At 37.6% G+C, this 22,727-nt stretch overlaps 1 protein-coding gene across 3 annotated transcripts in view; it reads left to right on the top strand.

Annotated features, from left to right (window-relative positions):
- LOC150098786 (uncharacterized) overlaps positions 1 to 22,727 on the top strand; it is a 114,841-nt gene that overhangs the window by 81,215 nt on the left and 10,899 nt on the right. For all 3 annotated transcript variants that reach the window (XM_090405905.1, XM_090405906.1, XM_090405907.1), the window contains one exon: positions 14,250 to 14,413. In XM_090405905.1, the coding sequence (XP_090262031.1) occupies positions 14,250 to 14,413 (164 nt within the window). The remainder of the gene's footprint in view (positions 1 to 14,249; positions 14,414 to 22,727) is intronic.

Raw genomic sequence — 22,727 nt, forward strand, 5'->3', positions numbered from 1 at the left:
ACTCCCATATCTCTTATTTCTTCCACCTCCAACAATATATCCTCACCAAGCATAAATTCTGCATCCCATCTTTGTTTTCCAAATTTTAAAACCTTACATTTTGCAACATTGACCTCACATCTCCATTTCCATGCCCAATTACTCAATTTATTCAAGTCTTCTTGTAAGGCCACAACATCTTCACTACTCTTCATGGTTCATCCCAACTTTGCATCATCTGCAAACAACTGAATATCTCCATCTTCACCTATATCTTCAAATTATTATTATTATTATTATTATTATTATTATTATTATTATTATTATTATTATTACGGGCAACTCCAGGGAGTCATTAGACTCATCGAGGGAGGCCCCAAATCATTTTCATCACAACTATTCGACATTCATACAGTATCTATCATACCTCGCCTTAAACTCATTCACTGTCACAGCATCCACCACAGACTCAGGGAGCGCATTCCACTCATTCACTACTCTAAAAGTAAAGAACCCAGCTCTAACACCTTTACTAACCACACTTTTGCCCAGTTTCCATGGATGTCCCCTAGTCCTCCCAAATCTTCACCTATATCGTTAATATACAAGTTAAACAGTTATGGCCCTAAAACAGACCCCTGAGGCACTCCACTAGTGACTTTCCTTTTCCTGGATATTGCTCCCCCATACATAACTTGTGGATACCTATCAGATAGCCAGTCTCCAATCCAATGCACTAATCTAATATCCAACCCCATCTGCTCTAGTTTGACTATCAGTTTATCATGAGGTACTCTATCAAAAGCCTTTGCGAAATCTAAGTATATTACTGTGTATCCTTCTCCTCTATCCAAGGAAGCAGTCACTTTATTGTAATAAGTAAGTAGATTACTAAAACATGACCTCCCTTTAGCAAATCCATGCTGTCCATCAAAGATAATACCATTGTTGTCAACCCAACTCTGGATCCTAATTCTCACAAGCTTCTCCAACAACTTAACCACAACACCTGACACACACAGATAGGCCAATAGTTTGATGCATGAGTTCTATCACCTTCTTTATGAAGTGGCACAATCTTGCCCTCCTTCCACTCCTTAGGGACTTGACCAAGTGCAAGACTCGTATTTAAAAAATATGTCAAGACAGGTGTCAACTCCTTGGCACATTCCTTCAGAATACGTGGCGATATATTATCAAGTCCCACAGCCTTATTTACATGTAGTTTACTCAACTTCCCATACACCTCTTGCTCACTTACAGTCAGTCTCTCCTCCCCATCATCTACTGCCCTCAATCACTCCATGAAGTCACATTCGCAAGATTGAAAGATCTTTATGAATTGCTCATTAAATATCTCCACCACACATTCTGCAACAGCTGTCTTTATACCATTTTTTCCTATCAATTCAATGTCATCCTTCCATAATCATTCTTTCTTTCTTTTGCTGGCTACATATCGAAAGAACTCCTTAGGATTCTTTTTGGCTTCATTAGCTAACTGCTGTTCATACCTTTCTTTAGCTACCCTCACCAACCAAGTCACCCTCCTTGCCTGGTCTTTGTAGACCTCATGGAATTGGTTATTTCCACTTCTCTTATGCTGCCTCCATAATCCCTCTTTCTCTGTATTGCATGCTTAATCTCTTTATTCATCCATCTCACACCTACCTTATTTAACCTTCTCACCCTTGAAATACACTTAGACATTGCATCTACTAGATACTTTTTGAAAATCCTCCAAGCAGCATTGATCTCTTTTCCAGCTAACTCCTCATTCCATGCTACACCTGCAAGCTGTCTCCTGAGCTCTTTAATCACCCTCCCCCCTTATAGTTCCACATATACCCTTTTCTCACAGAGATCCTCACACTGCTGGCAACCACCCAGGTAATCACCCTCATGGTCACTCTCACCAATTGGTGAATGATTTGACACCTCATTTATAATTACATCCTCTGATGAGATGACCAAAATATGTTTATATATTTTAATGTCTTTCTTTCTTTGCATCATATCTTTCTTTGCACAGCATTTCAGAGACTGGACACTGCCATAATCAATCACTTCTGGACCCTTGCTAATATTTTTATATCTTTATTCTCTTGAAAAAAATTCAGGTGATCAAATCTGCACATAGTAATCCACATGTTGCATGATTAAGGCCATAAGGGAAAGAGGACCTCCTTATTTCTACATATCAATATCCTTTGCATCATTTCCACAGTTTGTTATGAAATGGAGGAATTTTAATGACCCTCCTTTGGGACTTGCTGCATTGCAAGAGTTGTTAACAAGTATGTCAGTACTACTGCTAATTCACTGGCACATTTCCTTAACACATGCAAGAATTAAGTAAACTTGATGTTAATAAGATGGTTACCTTGTCTGGAAAAGGAAACATATTAACATTTCATACATGTACCATATCATAAAGTAAGAACTATTTTAACATGGTTTGAGGAAATGAGAGCCTCAGCAACTGTTAAAGTGTTGAACACAGAACTTGGATCTGAATCCCCATAGGACACTTGTGAAAAAAGTTAGAATGTCACTGATGGCTAAACCAACATGTCCAACTTCATCACAGAAATACTGTCATATTAATGGAGGAATGGGCCAAAATATCTCATACATTCACCAGCATTTAGTGGGCATTTGACCAAGGAAAACAGTAATTGCAGACAAAAGTTATGTTGAGGTTTGTTAAGATATATGGCATTTTTTGCAACACAGTGTAGTTCTGTATGCAGAGATGTGGCTCTAGGACTAAGGCTAGTGTAACATCAAATTAAGATATAAATATTACTATTAAACATAAGAGTCACAGGACTCGTTGTAGAGGCCATCTTAGACAAAATAGAGTACCATATCGTGTCTTAAACTCATTCACGGTTTAAGTGAATGAGTGCTCTAATCACCCTATCAAGTAATGCATTCCAAGGTCTAACTACCCTCCATGCAAAAAAGCCATTCCTCACCACTTTCATTTGCAGCTTCCAGTGATGCCTTTTGTTCTTGCTTCTTCCCCTTGTTCTACCATGTGAAAGATCTCCCCAGTGTTCATATAACTACCTCTCTAAATCATTGTGTGAGGAGAAGGGGTACACTTTGTGGATGCATGGCATGTGTTTGAGAGAAGAATGGAATTATACAGGTGGGATGGGTTGCATTTAAATGGCTTTGGAGTGAGTGCACTGGAGAAAGTGTTGCTAAATGAAGTACAGTGTGCTGCATGCAAGAGATGAAGTGAAAGAGCAGGAGAGCAGTAGTGAAGAGACAAGAGTGCTGGGCAGTGGAAATGAGTAGTGTGAGAGAAGAAGAGAGAATGGGAACGCAAGAGGAACAGGGAAATAGGAGGAGCCCAGGTGGACAGGAAGACATGGTGTAGGGAGAGTGGATGTTGAAAGTAGCAGTGAATGTGTGTATGGAGATGTAGTATACTATGATGTGGGTGGGGAAGTTGAGACCGAGCAGATATATGTGTGCGGTAAGTGGTGATAAAGGTGATTGGACAAGGGAGGAGTGGTGGGGAAATCACAGCCAACCAGTGGCTTGAGTAGGATTGGTTATAGACCTAAAAAATGAACTGCTGTGTTTGTTTACAAATGCCAGAAGTATCAGGAATAAACAGGATGAAATGGTTTCAGTGATTGAGTTTATTTATCTCAAAATCATAGGAATAAGTGAAACATGGGGGAATGAAGATGATATCCTAATGGGAATAGACAGGAAGGATACAGTATTTTTTGTGAGGATAGAAAGGGCAAGAAGGGAGGGGGAGTGCTGCTAATGATAGCAGGGGAATTACGTCCACATAAGGTAGAATTGAAAGAGGAAAATAGTAACACTGGTTATGAGGCAGTGTGGTGTAATGTGGAAGTTGACAGGAAGATATATTTAGTTGGTTGTTGCTATAGGCCAGGAAATGTGGAGGGTGGTAATGAAGAAATGTATAAACAACTTGGATTAGTGAACAAAGGAAGAATAATTATTATGGGAGATTTTAATTGATCAAGTGTAGACTGCTCCACACTTGATCACTAAAGTCCTCTCTCGATGAGTCCAAAGACTAATCGAGAGAGGACGCCTACATTACGACTCTCTGCCTCCACCACTACATCAAACCTCTACTACCATCAACAACATCAATGCCATCTACTGCCCACCACCACCACTAGTGTTTTTTGTCTGTAAATTGTGTGTTCTGAAGGGCCGATTTGTCTGTATGCAGGATGAAGAACCCAAGTTTCCAGGAGAAAAAACTCTGCTTCCTCCATATGAGATCAGCTAATTCACCTTTAATTGAAAAAATCCATATAAAAATTCCTCCCATCACAAACGAGAATCAAACCTAGGCCTTTTTGAATCGAAGGGTGCAACATACCGTCATTCTTTCAATTGCTAACATTTACTTATATTGGCACAAGGGCAGTAAATAAGCTCCATCTTATGATGAGAACTTCCTTAATTGACTTATTTCAGTGTTTTGAAACATTGGCAACATATTTTGTGGTCACATATGATGATTATGTAGATTTTTCAATGAAAAAATGAATGTGAAAGAAAATATCATCAACACATCTGAGCCAAACCGGTTTTGTAATTGCTGAATCAAAAGCTTGTTGCTAAAAATCTTCCATATAAAAGTTATCCATTAATAAAGGGTGGGGAATGGCTAGCCTATGACTGTACCTTCTTTTTTATATTTAGAACTTATTTGCCACACAAAATAATCAGATCAAAGTATGTGGGCAAAGAGGGCTATGATGTTGGGTAGACATTTGTTCTGTAAGAGAACTGCAGTAGTAGTGATTGGGATTTGTGAATAGGGCAGTTACATCAAAGTTGACTAATAAATGCCTCTGCAGCGCAACTGAAAGAACTACAGCACATTGCGCTGTTATATCTCCGTTTTTCTTTGTTGTTTTATCTTTAATCTTTAATTGTCTTTTACTTTACCTTAACTTTTAACATTAAGTTTTGTACCTCTTTTTCTCAGACTTCGGTTGCCGACAAATTTGTATAGATTAAAGACTGCGCCAGCCAGCAACTAAATTCTGATACAATATCTAAAATACTTAAAGAAAATTGTAGGGATCAGGATATATGCAGTCGTGGTCCCTATTCTCATATCACTATTGGTTTCCCCTTCAAATGCATGGTACGAAATTTTCCAAACGGTAATTCAAATCCGCAGAAGATATGACAAACTCAATTGATTATATAAAGAAAAACACATTTATTGTTACACAAAGACAAATATACATGTTATTTAAATTCTGAATCTTAAGAGAGTCTGGATCCCCTTTACTTAATTGAACACATTTAAAACTTCTGCACTATGATCTCTTACCGGGCATAAATCCCTCACTTCTGTACATATATCTATCCTCAGACTCCACAATTAAGTTACCTGATAATATCATACATGAAACATTACATATAAACACTAGACAATTCAATAAATCTGACATGTAATTCTCTAGGACAATAGTACTTATTTCTACTTAATTCTCTCCCCCAAAATATCTGTTAACACTTAACTACTTTCTGATCATATGACATTACTTTTCTTAAATCACTTAAACAGTTCGGAGCTCGGCCTCCTGTTCGACTTGAGCTTAATATGTTTTCTTCTTAACAGTAGACACAAGTGTCCAAATTGCAGACTGTTCTTGTGGCACAACACGTAAATAGCATGTGTTCTTAACTTCTGTTTCTTTACTCCATGGATACTTTAATCCTACATTAATATAAGAAAATCTTCGCTTACCGTTCTTGCTTTGACTAGGTATTCTGATCTGTTCACTGTACCTCCTCTGATGGCTGGCTTTGTTCCTTTGTTCTACACGAACCGAAAGCACTCGTACACAGACTTGTACGCTGACGTGGATTTCATCAGCGGCTCTTTCTCCTAATGTGTTTGAACACAATGTAGTTGCAGCTTTGACCGATGTAACATGCATAGCAAGGGGAGATTCTTGCTACACGTGGCGGCAAGCTCTACATAGCTCTCCTACGGGAAACTTGGTGCCGACAAAACTCGGAGACGAGACACAAGCGATCAGAGATCAGAGATAAGAGAGCGATTCGAACTCCCACCGAAACTTTTATACTCCGAAACAGCTCCCTCACTCGGCGGTGTCGTCATGCATACGGCGGCAGCCGATTGGACGCCGTGGCTACGAACTGTCTTTACATGCCTTAAACTTGTACTTAGCTTATACATATTTATTTGTTAATACTACATGACTTTCTACTTTAATTCATTCACAATTACTATCTTAATAAACTTATGGGCTATCTTAACAATGTTTAGAATTTACACATCTGGTTATTTACATTTTCCTGGGACATTATTTGGTACATTTTCCCATCAGGAGGCATAAGCATGTCCCTATCCCTTCCTTCTGAGGTAACGTAACGTTGGGTGGGAAAAAAGGATGACTCATCACTTTTTTCCGACACAACAGCGCCCTTCGATTGGAATAGGCCTAAATTCGATTCTCGTTGTGACGGGAGGAATCTTTATGTGGACTTTTTCAATCGAAGGTGAGTTAGCTGATCTCATACAGAGGTAGCAGGGTTTTTCATCCCGCATACAGACAAATCAGCCCTTCAGAACACACACAATTTACAGACAAAAAATACTAGTTGTGGTGGTGGTTGGCAGGAGAGTGCGTTAATGTGGATGATTGCTAGTAGAGGTTCGGTGTAATGGTGGAGACGAAGAGTTGTACAGCAGGCGTCCTCTCGTGATGAGTCTTCGGACCCCTTGGAGGTATCACGAATAATAATAATAATAATAAAAAATAAACCTTTGTTCTTGAGTGGGATGGTCTTAAGTTTGTTCATGAAGTGTTGTGTGTGTTCGTGCTTTATATAGGAGGGGGAAATAACTTAAACTTCTTGAGCAGTTATAACCAGGGACAACAATTGGCATAGCAGTTATACTATAGCTTACTGCAGTGTATTGTGATGTAGCTTTTTGTGTGTGTGTGTGTGTGTGTGTGTGTGTGTGTGTGTGTGTGTGTGTGTGTGTGTGTGTGTGTGTGTGTGTGTGTGTGTGCGCGTGCGTGTGTGTGTGTGTGTGAGAGAAAGAGAGAGAGAATTCCTCATATGTATTCCTGATGACCTTAAAATAATCTTACACAGGAGTTTGTTCTCCATAATTCTATGCAATGAATGCTTAGCAATAAGCAGGAAAAGAAAAAACTTTATCTTTCTCTTTTGAGAAAGATAAAGTTACTTTGTTAAAGTAACAAATTCTTTTCTTTCTCAAACTTTATCAAAGTTTGAGAAAGTACTCTCTGGTACTTTCCTTTGGAAAAGTCTCCTGCCATATGCATTTCTGAAAGAGGAAAAGTCTACCAGTTTTCAAATCTAACTTGGATAGATTGATGAGTAAATAAGCTCTCATTTGATATTCCAGAAAACTTTTCAAGAGGCTTAATACTTATCTGAAAGTTTAGTTACCAAAGTTTAGATGGCAATTTTTTTTTTTTTTTGGCTCTATGTAGTCAATATCATTTTCCCCAAAGCTATGAATTATATCATCAAACCTGCAATAGCTGATGGAAGCAGGAGCTAATGGTCAGATCATAATGCTCAAAGATCTATCTGAGTTGTAAGTTACACTTTATGAAAATCTACAGTTTACTACAAAAAATGCAAATTCCAAAGCTGTATAAAGTGTTTCAAATGGACTCAACAAATTGAACATTTGTTGCTTTATGTTTTAATTCTATGTTTAGAACTTTTAACCATTGAATATAACTCAAAATATAAATGAAAAAAAAAAAAAAAGAAAATGTAGGCTTTCAATTTCAAGATCAGAGATAGATCCATTCCATTTCAATTTTTCAGGTTATATTTAGTTTTTAAGTGATTTAAGCATAATATTTGTCAAGCAAATATTGTACTGAAAGCAGCAAGTCTACTTTGAAATATCTAATATTACTTACTAAAAAACAGAACAAGTTAGAATTGGAACCTTATTCTAAGAAATTTTATTATTTATTTTATCCTTGCCTTTGAAACTAACATTTCCAAAAATTCTGTACTGTAATAGATTAGGGTTTCATAATCGTCACAAGTTGCACTCGTATCATGGCATTCATAGCAATAAATCTGATGTAAACTACTGTGCATATTCTGAAATTATGCATAGTCTTGGATAATTTTTTTTTTTTTTCATTTTAAAGAAGCATATTTGCTGTCTTTTGAAATTAACCAAGTATTACTTATATATATATATATGAAAGGTTTTATATATATATATATATGTGAAAAGTTTTTTACCTTGGGGATAATATATATTATATATTAAGGATACCAAGTAATTTTATAAACTTGGTTTTTTTACTCCTTCTCCCAAGTAAGCAAAACAGTGAAGTTTGCACCTGAACGTAGTTCAAGTCTAAAGGTAGTGCAACACCAGGGCAACTCGTGGTAAAGGTGGGTAAAGCTCTGATCACTATTCTTAGTATTTCCCATAATGTAAAACACATCTCACTAAGAGATGTATACTGTTATATATTATGTGTGTGTGTGTGTGTGTGTGTGTGTGTGTGTGTGTGTGTGTGTGTGTGTGTAGGGGGGGGAATCACTACCCAGACCGGTTTCAACCTTTTTTTTGAGGTCTCCTCAGTGAGTAGCTAGACCTTGAAATACCAAGGTTTGACAATTGACATTTATGACGTTAGGGGTGAGGCAAGATGCTTTTCGTATTCCCCGCTATCTGTTGTGGTTACAGTGAAGGTAAACTTTATGAGCAGATTGCTTGCCCTGAAAGGGCATGGAGATTATGCATCACTAAAGGAGGCTAATATAGCTTTTGGTCTTCTATATTTGAATATGTCCGTTGGATCGTATGCTGCTGCTTGCTAAACCAAATCGTTGGGATGTGTGGACGTCTTTAGGAAAAACTTGGATGCTAAGGATTGTAGAAAAGAGAAGATATAGGGAATATTTGTGTCTCTGTGGAGTTGATTGTTTCTAACATGCCACGGGGCATTCAGAATCATTCTCAAGCACTTGCTCTACACTCGCTGTATTTTGCTAATGTTAGCATTAGAGGTGTGGCTCCAGGCCGGAGAAGCATAGGTGATTATAGGACGAATCGTCAACTGGTATAGCTGCAATTTGATTCTGTTGCTGAGCTTGCTATTTCTATTAATTAGCGGATAAATCTGAGCTATGGCTTTAGATGCCTTTGTGCATGCAGACTTGGTGTGTTGATTGAAAGATGGCTTTTTGTCGAGAATCACACCCAGGTAATTTGTTTCTGACTGCCAGGGAATTTTAATATTGAATAGTAACAAATCTCCTACAGGAGACATTGGCCTTTTTGAGAAAAGAACGGCTGAGCTTTTCTGGGGGGTTGACTTCCAACCTCCACTTAGAGAACCAACCCTCCAGCTTTAGAATGTTTTCTTGAAGCTTTCTGGTAATGAAAAGGGGTCTGAGAGATCTGGTTAGTATTGCCGTATCGTCTGCATATAGGGCCAAAATGGAAGTCATCGGATTGTGTGGGATGTCTGACATGTATACAGAGAACAGCAATGGAGCCAGTAGAGATCCCTGCGGCACTCCAGCAAAGATGTGGCGCTGGGAGGATGTAGAACCGTTGATTTTTACTTGCATTGATCTATTTTGAAGATATGAGTGGATTAAATGAACCATTTTAGGTGAGATGCCGGCTGAGATAAGCTTGTGCAGGAGTCCAAAATGCCAGATTTTGTCAAATGCTTTGGATAAGTCTAGGAAAACAGCGCCTGTGCACTGGCGCCAGTTGTAGCTGGTTGTGATGTATTCAACAATTCTGTGGATTTGCTGGGTAGTACTATGGTGTTGCCTAAAACCAAACTGTTCTTTTGGAAGGATGTTTAGGTCATTTATTGAGGTTTGAAGTCGTGAGAGGATGACCTTCTCTGCAACCTTACCCAGATTTGAGATGAGACTGATTGGACGATAATTTTGGGGTAGGTGTGAGTCTTTGCCTGGCTTATGTATGGGAATTATGTCAGCCAGTTTCCAGGTGGAAGGAAAATAGTGAAATCTTAAAATTGCATTTATTATACTGGTCAGGTACACTACTGCCCTCCGGGGCAGAAGTTTAATCACACGATTAGTAATGCCGTCTTGTCCAGGAACTTTTTTGTTCTTTAAATTTTTAATAATATCATATATCTCAGCAGGTGATGTTGATGCAATATGGTCAGTGCTGGTGATAGGAAGTTTGAGTGAGTGTCTGACCTTGCTGTGAATCTTATGTATGTGGTCAAAGTCAAGGTTTCCATACGAAGGCCTGAATTGCTCTTCCAAGCTGTGCGCTATAACCTCTGCTTTGTCCACATCTGTGTGAGCAAGGCCCTGATCAGTTAATATTGGGGGAAGGGATCTGCCTTTGTTTTTGGTATTTTTCAGTATTCCCCAGATGGAGTGATCACTAGGTGAAATGGAGGATAACTTTTCATCCCATACATAGTCTCTGTGAGCTTTCAGTGCATCTCTTACTGCCCCATTTAGTCTGTTTAGATTTGTTTTGTCTTGTGGTGCACACGTGTTACGGAATCTCTTTCGAGCTCTGTTTTTATCTCTGATTAAGTTCATGATGTCTTCAGGCAAACGATCTGGCTTGCGGGCAGATTTGTAGGAGGAAGCTACCTTTATAGCAGAATTAATTTGTTGTGTGAGATTTGTAACTGCAGTTTCTACTTCTTCTTTTGTGCGTATGTGAGGAACAGGTCCAATATAATCCTTGAGTGCTGCTGACAGTCTTTCCCATACAATGTAGGAGTGAGAAGGAGGACACAGGAATTCCTGATTTCCCAGCTGCAGCAGTATTGGATTGTGATCGGATGATAGTTCATCCATAGATATGATACTGTACTGAAGTTTAATATCCTGCAGGATAGCTATATCCAGGATATCAGCAGTGCCGAACGTACTGAGATGAGTTGGTTCGGTGGGGCCTGCCACAACAGCGTTGCTTGATCCTAAGTAATTGAAAAGGATGCAACCATTCTTGTTTGTGGTTGAACAATTCCAGGCAGGGTGCTTGGAATTCAGATCCCCGGCAATAATGGTGGGCCCTCTGATGCCTAAGATGGCATTTAGATCAGAGTGAAGTAGAGATTTTTGGGGAGGGTTGTAAGCTGAGTAGATTTTCAGTTTGCCAGTGCAGCTGGTGACTACTTCCACTCCTGTGATCTCAAGGTTAGTGGTTGAAGGAATGCTCACAGAGTGGTGCTTAATGTAGTTTTTAATGAAGATGGCAGTGCCACCACCTCTGTAGAGTAGTCTGTCATTTCTGTATAGGTGATAGCCCCTTATTGTAGGGTTGTCTGAGGGTCTTAGATGAGTTTCGCTGATTAGAATAACATCTGGCTGATACCTAGATGTGAAGGCACGGAGTTCCAGGATTTTGTTTTTGAGGCCATTTGCGTTCCAAGCAACTATTTGAAGAGATGTTGGAATGAGTTTGTTACTATTCATTTATGAGAGCTGTGAGGATGACCTGTGTTTCACGAAGAAATCTTTTAGTGGAGGTTTCAGTAGGGTTTGATAGGCTAAAATTTTGTAGCATGTTTGCTAGTGAGGCCGTGATAATAGCTGTTAGGTTTTTAGGTGCTCTTGGTTGATTTTGTTCTGGAATTGGCCTAGTTGTACGGGTCACATCGGCATAACTTCTTGTTTGCTTTTGGTTGGAGGTCTCCGACTGTGGTCGCTGAGTCTCCGGTTTTGATGTCTGGGCCGCTGGTGTTCTTGTACTGTAGGAGGAGGGCTGATTGATTGCCTCCATCCGTCTGTTCTTTGGGTGTTGAGTATACATCCTTTGTAGTTCGCCGGATGAGGGCCACTGCAGTTGGCACATTTGGCCGAGGTGGTCTTTGGCTTAGTGCAGGTATTGGTTGGGTGGCTGTCTCCACATTTTAAACATCTATATTCTGCTCGGCATAGATTCTGGGCATGGCCAAACTTTTGGCACCTGTGGCACTGCCCAGAAGATGATCTTTTACGGAGTGGTTCCGGTGTGACGGTGAGACCGCAGTCTGTTTTTAAGTTGTAGATATCCTTATATATTTTGTGAATCTCAACAAGGACTAATGGCATGGGAGTTTTGTCTGCTTTGTACATTCTGCTCACTTGGACTGGTGGCAGATCCTGAGAATTTAGGTCAGCAGCGATTTCTGCTGTGTCAATGTCTTCACAGACACCACGAAGGACTACTTTTAAATTTTTTTCTGAACTGAGCGCAAAGGTATGATACTGGATGCCTCTGTTGTCCAGTTCCTTGGTCAACCTTCTGTAGTCTGTCACTGTTGCTGGCTGAATCTTTATGCCTTCATCCATGTTTTTGGCCTTAATGAAGCCAATATGCAGATTGGACATTGTGGATCGTAAAGCTGCCCACTTTTGTTTTTCTCTAAGGATGACCAGAGGCACCTTTTCTTTGGGAGAAGTAGCGGCGTCCGAACCCTGAGAATCCTGTTCCATTACAGTATTGTCATTGTGCGGTTCTTCTGTTGTTCTTCGCTTTTTGCGAGCATGCACTTCTACAAAGTCTGAAGGTGTAGAAGGCATCGACTCTAAATGATCTTCAGCAACGACTTTGTGAGCACGCACTTCTGCAAAGTCTGAAGGAGTAGAAGGCATCGACTCTAAATGATCTTCAGCGACAGCGTCTGAGACACATTCGGGGGGAAACGTGTCATACAGTTTAACCTTTCCCGGCCAATTATCACTCAGTAGCTTTCCCAGTCTGAGGAATTCCCTGTAAACTTCTTCGAATTGGGTCTCATTTAGAAGTTTTGTCATTTCAAGAAATAAAAATGTGTTGAGACACAGATGGAGAAAGAGTAGAGGTCCCTCAGGTGCCCCGAGCAGGCAAAGACAATCCTGTGGACTTTTGGGGGTCCACTAGCAGATCCCGTAGACACTCTTAGGTGTCTACCAGCAATAAAATGTTACTCTATTATATATATCCCGTAGATCAAATCGATCTACCAGCAACGGTAGCAAATATTTCACCTTAAAAAACCTCAGAAAATGAAGAACACTTACCTCTGTATATATCATTTATCATTCAAAACTATCGCCACTAATTAACAACACAATGACTCAGCTGACTCTTTAATTTCATCATCAATAATAAACTACACAAAACACTAACACACGGGCCGCCATTTTTTCAAATCTCCTACCAAGGTTTTTAGTAATACAGAGCCTTATCAACTTTACCTATACAAGTTGCTACAAGGTGCTTTTACTTTGAATAAGAAACTCTGGATAAGATAAAGATGTGAAATGTTTTTTACCTTGGGGATAATGTATATTAAGGATACCAAGTAATTTTATAAACTTGGTTTTTTTACTCCTTCTCCTTTTTTACCCACCTTTACAACGAGTTGCCCTGATGTTGCACTACCTTTAGACTGCGCCTGAACGTAGTTCAGGCGCAAACTTCACTGTTTTGCTTACTTGGGAGAAGGAGTAAAAAAACCAAGTTTATAAAATTACTTGGTATCCTTAATACATATTATCCCCAAGATAAAAAACTTTTCACCTCTTTATCTCATCCAGAGTTTCTTATTCAAAGTAAAAGCAACTTGTATAGGTAAAGTTGATAAGGCTCTGTATTACTAAAAACCTTGGTATTTCTGGGGCTAGCTACTCACTGAGGAGACCTCAAAAAAGGTTGAAACCGGTCTGAGTAGTGATCCCTCCCCCACCCATAATGTATAACAGTGTACATCTTTTAGTGAGATGTGTTTTACATTATGGGAAATACTAAGAATAGTGATCAGAGCTTTACCGACCTTTACAACGAGTTGCCCGTTATATATATATATATGTTAAGAATACCAAGCAATTTTTAAACCTGGTTTTACTCCAGGTTTAAAGATGGTAACAATTAACATATATATATATATATATATATATATATATATATATATGTTAATTGTCTTGGTCTTGCACTACCTGTAGGATCAGCTAGACTTGCATCACTTGCAGGCGCAAACTTGACTTGTTTGTCTGTTTGCTTACTTGGAAATGGAGTAAAACTAAGTTTAAAATTGCTTGGTATTTTTAACATTTATTATACTCAAGGTAAAATACTTTCTACACACACACACACACACACACACACACATATATATATATATATAGCAAAATTTTATTTTTTTAAAAAAAGTAGTCTAAACTACTTTTTTAGGAAAAAAAAAGTTTACAAATAGTTTCAAGTTAAATTCTTTCCTTAGGTGTACACTACTGGTACGATATTTCTGAAAACATGGAATGCAAACAAATGAAACCATTCTTCCTTATGTACAACCGTGGAAAACTTACTGGATATGGCTTTGCCACCTTTGGTTATTACGATTATAGTTCAAGATTTGAGCATCCACCAAAGAGTTCGCTCATGGTAAGATAGCTAATGAAGTGCTATAATTTATCTAATTATTATATAATAAAAACACAACAAACAAAAGTGAGTAGAATGAATGGGAAGAGAGAGAGAAGAGAGAGAGAGTGAGAGACACTAGCTGCCTCTCTTTTACCATCTCTAGAAGCACTAGATGGTAAAAATAATATTCTACAGATACACATATTTAAGAAAGTACAGGGTTGCTCATAAGTCATGGAACATGCCACAGAAAGGGCCCGTCTTTGTGAAGCAATTGCATACATTTTTCGGCTTCACAAAGACAGGCCCTTTCTACAGAATGTGCCATGACTTATGGACACTCCTGTACTAGTAGTTTTTTAGGAAAAAAAAATGCTTGATTTTATCTAGCATTTTATCTAGAATGTATGGTCAAATATTGAAATAGGGCTATTTACATTTATTAGAAATCAAATTTTAAATTGGACAACCATTATACACTGCTCCCTCTGTAGCCTGATGTAGTTCTGCTATTCCCCCTAGAAAATGGGACAGATCAAATATTGATTAACGAGATAAATTAATCCCTCGATATTACTACGCATATCAAAATCGCGTTAATCAAATATAATAATCAATGGTAAAAAGTACAATTTGTCCATGATCGATTACTGTATTAATGATTAGTTTTATATGGTACTCTTTTAGGAAAGATAAAAAATGAATGTAGTGTAAATGTTTAATAAATGATTGTACCTACGTTAGTTACTGCAATTTTTTATCAAAAAAGTTATCAAGAGTCGTTTGAACAGTTTTAGTTTTTTTCTTATCAGCATAAATTCTACGATAACAAGCAAAATGACTCTCCAGACCTCGGCAAAAGCAAGCATTCTTCGATTAACATTTGGATCCATATCCATTACTTGCTGCTTAAGCGATTCTAAACTGTGAAATATTTCATCCAGTTCTTTCATTGTTGTCTTCTTTGGAACCTCATCTTCATATTCCATTTGTTCGTTGTCGTTCAATTTCAAGAAGATAGTTTTTGCTGAAATCTTTTCAATTTGAATCCAATAATTCTTTAACATCTTCTGCATCAACATCATCAAAACCAAGGTCTTTGCCAATTGCAATGATTTCTTCAAACCACATTGTTCACAAGATTTTGAAAACCACCTAAATCATTAGCGCATTCTGGCAAAACGTTTTTCCAAACAGCTAGAAGATACTCCCACGAATCATGAATGTTTTCAATTGCGTGTTTAATGTTAAAATTTTTCAAAATTCTTGGAGTGTAATCGCATTTTCTCCTGTTGTTGTTTCTACCCTTTGAGAATGTCTTTTTAAGAAAATAGGCTTTGAAACTTACAATGACGCCCATGTCCATGGGTTGTAGTAATGATGTCATATTTGGTAGAAAAAAATAAAACTTTCACATTCTCATACAGATCATTAAGAGAATTTGGATGAAATTCCTTTTTGAATGAAAAAATGTACAAAGAATGTAATTTAAAAATACAGCAGAACAGTTGGAGCTTGTAATACACCCACTCTTAATGCTTAATGGGAGAAAAGATGTTGTCATGCTCATGACTTTTTTTTCTCTCAGCCAGGAAACACTCCTCAAGACTTGCATGGTTTTGCTTGGTAAATATAAAGGTGCATTAATTAAAACTCTTGCCGTGTATATAAAGGGATTGTCACAATTAATTTCGCTGCATTAAGCAAGGGATACCTGTATATGAGACATGGTTTGCAGGGCAGAGCATTCACAATTTGGCTGATTGGTAATTTTCCATTTATGAAGTAGATATTTACATCTTCCATGGCCTGTCCTAATCCTGTTTAGGAATGACCATTGTTTGCATGGTAGATCAAATCCAGGAGGCTCAATACAGGGATCTTCAATAAGTGATCAATTAGTAATGTTAGACTTGTTCCAACGATTCCTCCATTCATCCTCAGGAGTAAAGTTGTCGATTTCCAATAACTGTCCCCCAGACCAAAAGGGAGTACATGATCTGAGCTGGGCTTGTGGCAAATTGTTTAGTATATTTGAGATCGGTTGTAGAGGATCAGATTTGAGTTTTTTATATTTTTTTCAAGTTGCACTCTGTCTTCTAAGATCTGGTGGGGTGACATTTGCTAGGACAGGAAGCCATGGTAGAGGAGTTGATTTCAGAGTACATGAGATAATACCCAGGGTTTGGTTCAGTTTTATATCTATTAACTTGGCATGAGTACTTCTACTGCAGACCGGAGCACAGTAGTCTGCTGTTGAGAAGACCAGGCCAGGGCAGACATCCTTAGTGTGGAGGCTCTGCATCCCCAGCCAATCAGTGTAGAGATAATGTTGTTTCTAGCTTCAGTCTTATTTCTCAGTTGTTATATATATGCTTTTTTTGTAGGTGAGTTCTGTCTAAGGTGACTCCTAGATATTTTGGATAATCTTCATGGTTTATGACTTTATTGCAGTTGGCTTCAGAATTGAGCAGGTGGAACATAAATGAGACAGTTATTACGATAATAATTATAATAATAATTATTATATTATAATAATTATAATTATTAACATAATTATGATACCTGGTCTTAGATACCAGGAGTTGAAATACTTTTCCAGTTGTATTAGTCAAGGGATTTCCTACTTCACCAAAAGTAGGTCTATGACTAATGATGGCTAGGTCATCAGCATACATGAACTTGTGTGGGTCTATGAAAGGTAAGTCTGACACAGTGGCGACCCGTACATAAGCACTGCGATAGTGCAGCACCCCCAAGGAAGAAAATGAAAAAAATAAATTTTGTTTGTTTTTATAAATAATAACAATGCTCGCAACATTATATAAATGCAATATAACATGTTAAAGGTTAGAGCTTATGTTTTGACATTGATTGAATAGTTAATAATTGGAATTGTTCGATTAATGCTTTAGATTACGAAAAAACGCACTGCGATCTAACGTTTCTGTGAGATATGAAACTTTTATTATTGGTGCGTGCATGTGGTGAACTATTTGTTGTAAACCTTATTTTATTTTGTTAAAATAACATAATTATTTATTTATTACTGAATTATCACTGTTGAAAATATGAAAAGAATTATCGTTACACGACACAAATGCACTGCGATCTAACACTGATATTCGTTTTCGCTTGTTGCTATTGATACTTTGCTATTGTCATTGCTTTTATTATTGGTGTTTGTTTGTGGCGAGGATGAAATATTTTTAATAAAGCAATTTTTAATATGTAAATTTATTTATTAATAAATTCGTTACTGATTAGGAAAAAAAAGTTTTTTTTTTTTTTAATATACAGTAGAACGCGGTTATAACGAATTCCACGGGACCGCATATATTTGTTCGTAATAACCGTTATTTGTTATATCCAAGAAGGTCATAATTTGAGCGAATTAAAAATGTTTTCAGATTTTTCTCAGCATAGGTATATTGGGTAACATAAATACATATGTGCATACATACATATAAAGAACAAAACTTTATTTTTAAAACTTCACATTTTTGCATAAAAAATCATCAAGCGTGCTTTTCTTTGCACAAGACGCATATTTCATACGTTGGAAATTGTTCCTTATACCACTAAGATGCTTGAATGTGTTGTCTGAACTTACAGATCGCGATTCCATAAATCTTGTTAAAATATGTAAAGCACTTTCTGCTTCACACCAGGTAACGATTTTCTTATCATTGCTATTTTCTTCCTCTGAGCCACTACTACTATTATCTTCTTCTGGTGTATGAGAGATTTGTTTTAAGATGTCAGCGTCTGTCGGTATATCCGAAGTTGCGACGCCATTATAAATGTCTACAAAATTATCAATCTCTGCGCACGTTTCAAAATTGTTCAAGTTTCGCGTTTTAACCACGCTGATAACGATAAGTTATCCTCTTCATCTTCTTCAGATTCGCACTCTATTCCGCAAGACCGGCTTTCTTAAAACAGTTTTGTATCGTAGACGATGACACCAAATTCCAAGCATCACTCATTAAACGTATTGCGTGAAGTATACTGATCTTCGAGTCTTAAGCATAAGCATTTTCCGTGGATTTTTATCTGCGTTCTATCAGTTCCAAGACTAACAGAGACGACGAAAATGGGATTTAAAACATCTAATTACGCCTTGATCAAGTGGTTGCAAGACAGATGTCACATTCGGTGACAAAAAAACAAGTTTAATGTTTGTTAAATTAGCCACTACAGGATGGGCTGGACAGTTGTCTATCAATAACAAAATTTTCCGGTTTTCACTGCGAAGATTTTTATCCCACTTGCGAATTTCATTTTCGAAAATTGAAGATGTCATCCAGGCCTTCTTATTCGCTGTACAATCAACGGGAAGTTTCTTCATGTTTTTAAAGCATATGGGCTTTGCTGATTTTCCAATTACAAGAAGCTTTCTTTTATCGCTACCGGTCATGTCTGCACAAACTAAAACTGTGAGCCTATTTAAGTTTTCTGCCAATGCACTTTTCGTTTTTAAATTGAAAAGTTTTATCGGGCGTTAAATTATAAAAAAAAAAACCTGCTTCGTCTGTATTATAAATGTTGTGGTATCCATACTTTCGTTTGATGTCCGGCCATACATTCTTGATCCAGTCAGAAATAACGTTTTTGTCAACGGACAACGCTTCACCACTTACTTTTGCGTAGACAATATTGTTTCTGTTCTTAAAGCGATCAATCCACCCATTGTTGCATTTAAAATCGCTATAAAGTCGAACAGCAAATTTTTCGGCTTGAACTTTCAAAATTGGTCCGCTAATAGGTAAGCTAGCGGTTCTTTGCACTATAAACCACGAAAGAAGTGCCTCGTCAAAGTCACTTTTATTACACTTTTTAAGTTTTTTACGCATCGATAAATTGTTTTCAAAAGCTTCCAGAGTCAACTCGCGATTCTTCCAGATTGTTGATATTGTAGATGGGGACAAACTTCTTTGCTACTGTCAGATTTGATTGGCTACTTTCCACTTCCCGTATAATGTCTACTTTTTCGGAAACCGATAAAATTTTCCGTTTGACTCCCAACATTTTTCTACAAGCGGAAAATGCGTACGTACGAAATGTCAGTAAAGGAACGACTAACGTGTACGTCCAGGTGAAGATTATCGCAAACTCTTTTTTTAGAGCCGTTGGATTCTAAGAAAAACGGAATTGCTTTTAATCTCCTAAGAAATTTAACTGTCCACTATTTTCCTAGAAAACCTTCGTTAGTATGTACAATGTATTATACATACATGTATATTGCCACAACAAATATCTTTCAGTTACATTTTATTAGGAGATGAAAAGGACCAGCCCTAAAAATATGTATATTCTTAAATTTTGGTTCGTTATTCCCGTGAAACGAATTCGTAATAAACATGAAATACATGCATTAAATCAAATGTAATTCAAATATACCTTCAAAATTATTCGTTATAAACGTGAATTCGCTGTAGCCGTGATCGTTACAACCGAGTTCTACTGTATATATATATATGCAGCCCCCCCCCCCCACACACACACTTAAAATTTTCACCGGCCGGTGAAAATTCTATATAAATATTGAAGAGAGTTGGAGACAAAACCAATCCCTTGAGGGGAGGGGGGAGCATTTTGGAGGAATCTTGTTGTTTTTTCTTGAACCAAGCTGCACATAGAATTTACAATTTGAAGGCCATTGAGTTTAGAAGATTAATTTTTTTTTTTTTTTTGTATTGCAGGATATTTGCTAATTTAAATAAAAGTCCTTTTTCCCATTAGGGTATCATAGGCAGATATAAGATCTATAAAGACAGCTCCTGTTTTCTGGTTTTCCTGGAATGCTTTTTCAATGTGTGCTGTAATTGAGAGGACCTGGTCACAACAATCTCGTCCAACTCTGAAACCTGCCTTTTCAGGAGATAAAATACTTTCCAAGATGGGGGATAATTTTTATGAGGATTACTCTTTCAAAAAGTTTGTAAGAAGTGCAAAGAAGAGAAATAGGTTGGAAGTCCTTTGAATCATCAGGCTGTTTTTCCCAGGTTTTAAAATAGCCAGTATTTTGATTCCTTCCACTGTTTGTGAAGTTTACCAGATTGGATTATTGTGGAGTAAAGTGCTGCAAGCCAGTCCTGTGCACATTCTCCCAGGTTTTTTAGGAACTCTGGAAGGATACCATCAACACCAGGAGCACAGCTATGTTTAGTTAATTTTAATGTTTCTTTTATTTCTTCTTTTGTGATCTGATCAACTAGGTGAGATGATTCTTGACTTGAGACTAATATATTCCTCAGAGAGTTATTTCTCTTTTGGAGTTTTTGCTAGGCCTTATTTTTGAGGTTGTCAGTAAGCACAAAGCTATGTTTTGTCTATGACTACACAACACTTTGCTGTGTAGTCACAGAGGTTGCCCCCAGTTTTCTAAGAAGGTTTCAGCTATTCCTAATGGATGTTTTGAAATCCAAATTCTCCATAGTTTTGTTCCATTTTTGATTTCTTCTTGCATCATGTGTTCCTAGCAACTGTTGTGCTATTTAAGGGTCTAAGCTTTCTTCATATTGTTTAAAGAGGTCATCACATTCCTTATTCCAGCATAGGATGTATTCTTTATGGTACTAGTGAGGGGGTTTGTTAAAGGAAGGTCTTGCTTTAGTAATATGGTTATATTAGTTACATTTTATAATAGTACAACTTAGAGCAGAAAATTGTTGCTATAAGGTAAATGTACTGGATGAGAGATACTTATTCAGTGATTTATCTGGATTTTGCCAAAGCATTGAAGTTGAGCAGGTTGGGGGGAGGGGAATGGATAGTCAGCTAGTAGCTTGGTTACAGGGATGGTTGACTGATAGGAGCTAGCATATTGTTGATAGAGTTGCAATGTCCCTCCCCCCCCCCAAAAAAAGGCAGGGGATGAGTACTATGGGGGGGATGGTCCTGTTCTGAGACCACCGTTGTTTAACTTATATATCAATTATTACGTCTGCTGCGCCATTGTTATGTTGTTACTTTCTCTATATTTTACTGATTTATATCTTCCTATTCTATCTTTCAATCGCTATTTTACTTCGTCAGATATCGGGCAAAGGCCTAATATGCTTACATCTAGGATTGTTTCCTCTTCGGATACTGGCAAATTTATATTATGATGTGCCAGTCAATATCCTATAGCAGAAAAGATCCTTGCTCAGGGAGAAAATACTTGATTCTGAGGGTTTTTACACAATATCTTACTTTAGCACGGCTGTATAGATTCAGACTGCAGTCGTGACCTAAATCTATAATTATATACACTTTCTAATTCCTTCCTGCCAAAATAGGTTCTATTTTTATAAGTGGTAGTTTGGAATCGTAATCAGGCATGACTCAGGTTTAGGTAAATATGACATGTTTATTGGAATATCGAAACAAAATACACTAAAAAATTCATACATTCAGTTTGACTCAATACTAAATAAGGAAACTCGAGTTAAGAAATTAACATACTTTAAATAAAATCAAAGGTTATAAAGCATGCAAAATACAGTAACTGACAATTGGGATAGATAGCAAATGATATGGTATTAAGCTAACATTCCTTTCCGTTAGCAATTCATAAGATAATATAAACAGGCATTCTAATGTTACTCAGTTAATAAAATTCCAAATCCTAATCTCGTTAAGTTAAATCAATCACATACAACACAAAAGACTTCTTCCAAACAATTCTTATTCTCAGAAGGAGGTTAACTATCTAATTAGTTTGTCCACAAAGTTCTTTAGAATAATGTTCATAATTTACATTCACATATAATCTCTCTTCTAAGGAATTCTAAAATATAATCTCTCTTCTAAGGAATTCTAAAATAGAGTAATTTTACTTTACCGAACCCTTTCCCGCGTCTTTCAGCACCACGTGTACGTCTGGGTACCTCTTCTCTATTGTCTGTCCTTACGGTAGCGTAGGGGTTACGCTATCTTCATAATTTCTGCCGAACACTGACTCGAATCTTTGCATCTCAGGAAACATTTCTATTCCTTTCGATGGAACTTTTCAGCGACGGTTTGATTCTGCTAGGACTCGAAATTTCACCTTCAGCTCTGCATAGAATCCTACTCCATTCTCAGGAAAGCTCGCTGTCTGATATCTTAGCACAGACGCTTCATCCCCCCTTACTCGAACCACCAGCTAACTTCCGAACCAGGAATCAGGAAAACAATACGACAAGAGAGAGTCCCGATGCAGCGCTCGTCCCTTTATATTCTTCATTCGTGCGCCCTCTTTTTTCTCAGACCCCTTTGCACATGACCTATATCTTTTCTCCCCTTGGGTTCATCCCTTGCTCTCCCCCCTTTGCTGTTATGCTCTTGTATTCACGGAATTCGC

The sequence above is a fragment of the Typopeltis vanoorti genome, chromosome 15, assembly GCF_054136105.1.
Source record: "Typopeltis vanoorti isolate ZY-2024b chromosome 15, IOZ_Tvanoo_1.0, whole genome shotgun sequence".
Taxonomy (NCBI): Eukaryota; Metazoa; Arthropoda; class Arachnida; order Uropygi; family Thelyphonidae; genus Typopeltis; species Typopeltis vanoorti.